At 46.0% G+C, this 4819-nt stretch overlaps 1 protein-coding gene across 1 annotated transcript; it reads left to right on the top strand.

Moving 5' to 3' along the window:
* Nucleotides 1-699: 699 nt before the first annotated feature.
* On the top strand, nt 700-4586 carry LOC114792740 (zinc finger protein 346-like). Its single transcript, XM_028984107.1, is given in 8 exon segments — nt 700-757; nt 1592-1695; nt 1827-1922; nt 1991-2138; nt 2829-3056; nt 3550-3616; nt 3618-3647; nt 4059-4586. Coding segments are annotated over 8 exon segments (885 nt in total). The 3' UTR covers nt 4213-4586.
* Nucleotides 4587-4819: the final 233 nt, after the last annotated feature.

Raw genomic sequence — 4819 nt, 5'->3', positions numbered from 1 at the left:
CATACATACTTTTCTCCTCCACCCCCAGTTTTGTTGTCATGCTGGCATGCTGTAGTTGGTGAATGCGTGATGGCATGATGTAAATGAATTCTTATTAATACTACCACAATAAATATGTTCAAACTTGATCAAAAATCAGGTTTGCCAATTTCATTCACTGAAATATATATAGCATACAGGGCAATTCTGGTTGGTCTGATTAAAGGCATTTCTGGAAATGCTGGACTGATCGCACTGTAAAGAAAAACACAGATACCAAGTGAAGTGATTGTCACATGATAGACACAGCAGCACAGCACATGGTGCACACAGTGAAATGTGTACTCTGCATTTAACCCATCACCCTGAGCAGTGGGCAGCCATGACAGGCGCCCGGGGAGCAGTGTGTGGGTACGGTGCTTTGCTTAGTGGCACCTCAGTGGCACCTCGGCGGATCGGGATTCAAACAAACAAACAAACAAACAAATAATTCCCCTTAATTTACGACTTTACAATCCCAGAGAAACAAAGGTCAGATATTCTCTGGGATTATAAAGTCGTAAATTAAGGGGAATTATTATTTTTTTTTTTTTTTAAACTAGAAAACGTGTTTCTTTTGGAAAAGTCTTTTTTTTTTTTTAGACGTGGCATCTCGCCGCCGGCCGCGGGGACGAGTTTCCGGACGGACGCGGCGCCGCAGTGCGCACCGCCTCCTGCAACATGGCGCACGACGAGGCGAACGGAGGACTCCCGTATTTACTCACGGGCCCGGCCGAGGGTGAGAGACGCGGGGTGCTTTTGTTTTCATTTTTTTGTACCGCGGTCGTTTTTGATGGCTGGACGAGACCCGGTGCACCATCAAAAACGGGCCCGGGGTCCGCCTGGTTCGCGGCGGGAACAGACGAAAAGGTTACCGCGACGCGCAAAGGGTCAGACGCGCGTCAACACGCCTGTACCGGCCGCACGCCGCTGACTAAAAGCCGCTTTTGTCTGCAAATTATCGGTCGGCTTCTCAAGGTCGGTGGTCGGTGCCGACCTGGTAGTTCGAGTCTGGCTCTACACTTTCATCTCACTTCAGTCGAGTCGTTCCAGAATAATTCAAATCTCTCTCTCTCTCTCTCTCTCTCTCTATATGCATATTTATATGTATATGCATGTATGCATATCTATGTATGTGTGTGTGTGTGGTGTGTGTGTATATATATATATATATGCACGTGTGTGTGTGTGTGTGTTGTGTGTGTGTGTATATATATATATATGCACGTGTGTGTGTGTGTATATGCATGTTGTGTATATATGCACGTGTGTGTGTTTATATATATATATATATATATATATGCACGTGTGTGTATATATATATATGCACGTGTGTGTATATGTATATTATGCACGTGTGTGTGTGTGTATATGTATATGACGTGTGTGTGTGTGTGTATATGTATATGACGTGTGTGTGTGTGTGTATATGTATATGACGTGTGTGTGTGTGTATATGTATATGATGTGTGTGTGTGTGTGTGTGTGTGTGTATATATATGATGACGTGTGTGTGTGTGTGTGTATATGTAATGATGGCTCTAACCCTTCACTGTTAAATTTTTAATTGCAGTGAATAAATTGATACGGGAGAACAGTGACCTCTTCTCAGACAGTCACTGCAAGGTCTGCAGCGCCGTGTTGATCTCCGAATCTCACAAGCTCGCTCATTACCAGGTGGGTCCCGTTTGTTGAGCGCCGTCGCCCTCACGGCGTGCTTCATTGGGGGGTGCGCCTCCGTGACGCCCGTTGCGTGAGCCGTTCTCTTACCTGTCCCGCCGATTTTTTCCGTTTTTTTTCCTGAGCAGAGCAAGAAGCACGCCAACAAAGTGCGGCGCTACGTGAGCATCCACGGTGACAGCGAGCCGGCCATTAAGAAATTCCGACCCGCCTCTTCCGACGACGTAAGTGGCGAGGCCCGTTTGATTCGCCGGACGTGTTGCATGTGTCCCACGTTCCACTCCGCCCTTAGGCCACCGGTGACAGCAGTGCGGAGCGGTACAAGATGTGCCTCACCTGCAATATGACCTTTTCGTCGCCGGTGATGGCGCAGTCACACTATCAAGGCAAAGTACACGCCAAGAACCTGAAGCTGAAAAGCACCGGTTTCCAGGTTCCAGGTGAGACGTTCGCCCGCGTTATGTGCCAGTGACAGACGTATGTGTAAAATGGTACATTATGTTGTATTATCAACATACTGTTAATTTAACAGTAATTAATGTATGTTGTATTAACTACATAGGGGCTGTTTATCAGCGCACCAAGCAGTTTTGTTTAAAAATACAGCATACAAAATGCAGTTATTAATGTTTTAATATTAAAGTTGGGAGCCAAACACAGATCTTCTGAAATCAAATTTAATCATATTACCTTCACTTTTCAATTAGTACTATTGTTTGCATCTTTGGTACAGTTTATAGTCCCTTTCTGAACAGTCTTAGAGTTACTGCTAGGAAGATAAAAAAATCAAGTCTTAATAATAAAGTTTGCATTAAAGTTAGCTTTCTCTGGAACTGTCCCATTAATGAGTGAGATTGTAAATGAAATGTAAGTATCAGGCAAGTTAAACCAGGATAGGTACAGTTAATATGCAATAACCTACTATACTAATTACAAAAGTAATGGAAATATTTTTTAATGAATTTCAGCCGCCGCCAGTGAGCGAGTGATCGAGTTTTAGTTTTTTTTTTTGTTTTTTTCTTTCTTTCTTTCTTCTTCTCTCAGGAAAGAGGGATTGGCGTTCCTTTAGATATTTGTGCATTCGCCACGGACCCTCTTTAAACCGAAGTGTGTTGTGCCTGTCTGAACAGTTCCACCTCAGGCCAGGAGCCAGGAGCAGAAGAAGCCGGACAGCGCTAGCGCCGGAGTGGCAGCACAGGGCGGCCCGGCGGACGGCAACCCTGACCGCTTCTGCCCCATCTGCCACGCCTCCTTCAACAACCCGCTCATGGCGCAGCAACATTACGTGGGCAAGAGGCACAAAAAGCAGCTGACCAAACAGAGGCTGATGGAGACGTACGGCCCCTCGCCCGCACCTGGTGAGCAAGGCACGTTGGGGCGTGCAGCACCGTACGCTCTTTGCCCAGGTTGACCCGGTTTCTGCACAAACTATTATTATTTTATTGAAATCAAAATATTAGGTATTAGACCTACTGTGTGGCTGTTCACACCATCTGGATTATTAAAAGTAACGTACGGTAATGATATTGTTTGTCGATAGGCTACGATGCTGATGCTGTGATCTTGCATGTCTTGTCTCGAATTACCTCACCTGCCCACTAGCCTTGGTGGCAGTGGTGAACTAGCGGGAAAGGAAGCAGACTCGTAACCGAAGGGTTGCGGGTTCAAACCCCGAACCGACAAGGTGCGACTGAGGTCCCCTTGAACAAGGTACCGTCCCCACACACTGCTCCCCGGGTGCCTTTTCGTGGCCGCCAACTGCATACCAAGGGTGATGGGTTCGTTTTGTGCACCGTGTGCTGCGCTTGCTGTGACTCACAATGACTAAGAACTCTCCCTTCTTTCCCACAGCCTCCACTGTGACGGGATATCCATGCACTGTGTGCAACATCGAGCTGAACTCGGTCGAACAGTACCAGGCACATCAAAGGCAGCAAACACAGGAACCAGTATGTATGCTGCTCTTGTGGCGTTTGCATTAATTCTTTATATGAGGTCTGATCATAAATCGTGGTGTGTGACTGTGAGCAAAACCCTGTGACCCGAGAGGTCTTTGTATAAGCTTGACTCACAGAATTTAACCTTCATCTATGATACCTAGTTTATTTTAATTGTAGATTTTTTTTCTGGTTGCCTGTTCCTTCCTGGAGCATTAGAAATACATTTTTTGCCCTCACCTCACATGTGGTGGGGGGGAAAATGCCACATTTCAGCATTACTCCATCTGAAGTGAAAGTCATATGATTGTTTCCAACAGTACTGTATGAAATATTTAGCTTCTTTCTTGGCTGCGTCACAATATTGATGTATGTGCCTTGCCGGGCTGAGGCGTTGAAACGATCCCCGTCTTGTGCTTGTAGGTGTATGAAAGTTAAAGGAGTGGCCAGTGCTTTGGTCAGCACCTCTAAGGACTCGCCCAGTCCGCCTAAGAACTCCCAGCCTGAGTATGAGTGCCCCTCCGGCCAGGACCTGGTACAGCAAGACTGGGGCAGTTTTAACCAGGACTATGAGTGACCAGGCAGCCCTGGCTGCCGTCAGTAGCTGCTTCTGTCGGGCCACGGGCCTCCTCCATCATCCTACGCCAGCCTCACCTGCCAGCTCGCTTCCAGTCTCTCTCCCATGTCGTCCGTTATGGGCATTTTCCACTGCATGGCACTGGCTCAACCTGGCTCAGGCTTTTGGTGGCCAATTGGACAAAAGGTATGCATTGTAGCGGGTAGATGGCCCTTGAGGTTCCATGCCACTTCATTGAGTGGTTTACTGTATTTGCGGTCGGAGCACATGTTGAAGCGAGTTGTGTTGGGCCCTTGCCATGCACTGCAAATTGCAACTGATGTCCAATAAGCTGATTTCTTGTTTTATTTTTAAGGGCTTACCTGAACTGAAAACTGCGGAAACACTTTAATTTTTATGTATTTATTTTTTTAAGCAGATTTGCATCAAATTGCTTAGAATTGTGTCTTATTATCTCGACTTAGACTGTGGACCTAATGATATATTGCGTAGACAGCGTATCTTTACTTTTTTTTTTTTTTTCTCAACAGAAAGTTACACACTTGGAAGAAAAATTGTTTTTTCTGTAGGTCCTGTATAGAGACAGTTTCTGTCCTGCCACTAAGCT

This window comes from Denticeps clupeoides, chromosome 6 (genome assembly GCF_900700375.1).
Source record: "Denticeps clupeoides chromosome 6, fDenClu1.1, whole genome shotgun sequence".
NCBI lineage: Eukaryota > Metazoa > Chordata > Actinopteri > Clupeiformes > Denticipitidae > Denticeps > Denticeps clupeoides.
The sequence above is the reverse complement of the archived record's forward strand: the minus strand, read 5'-3'. Positions and strand labels throughout refer to the sequence as shown.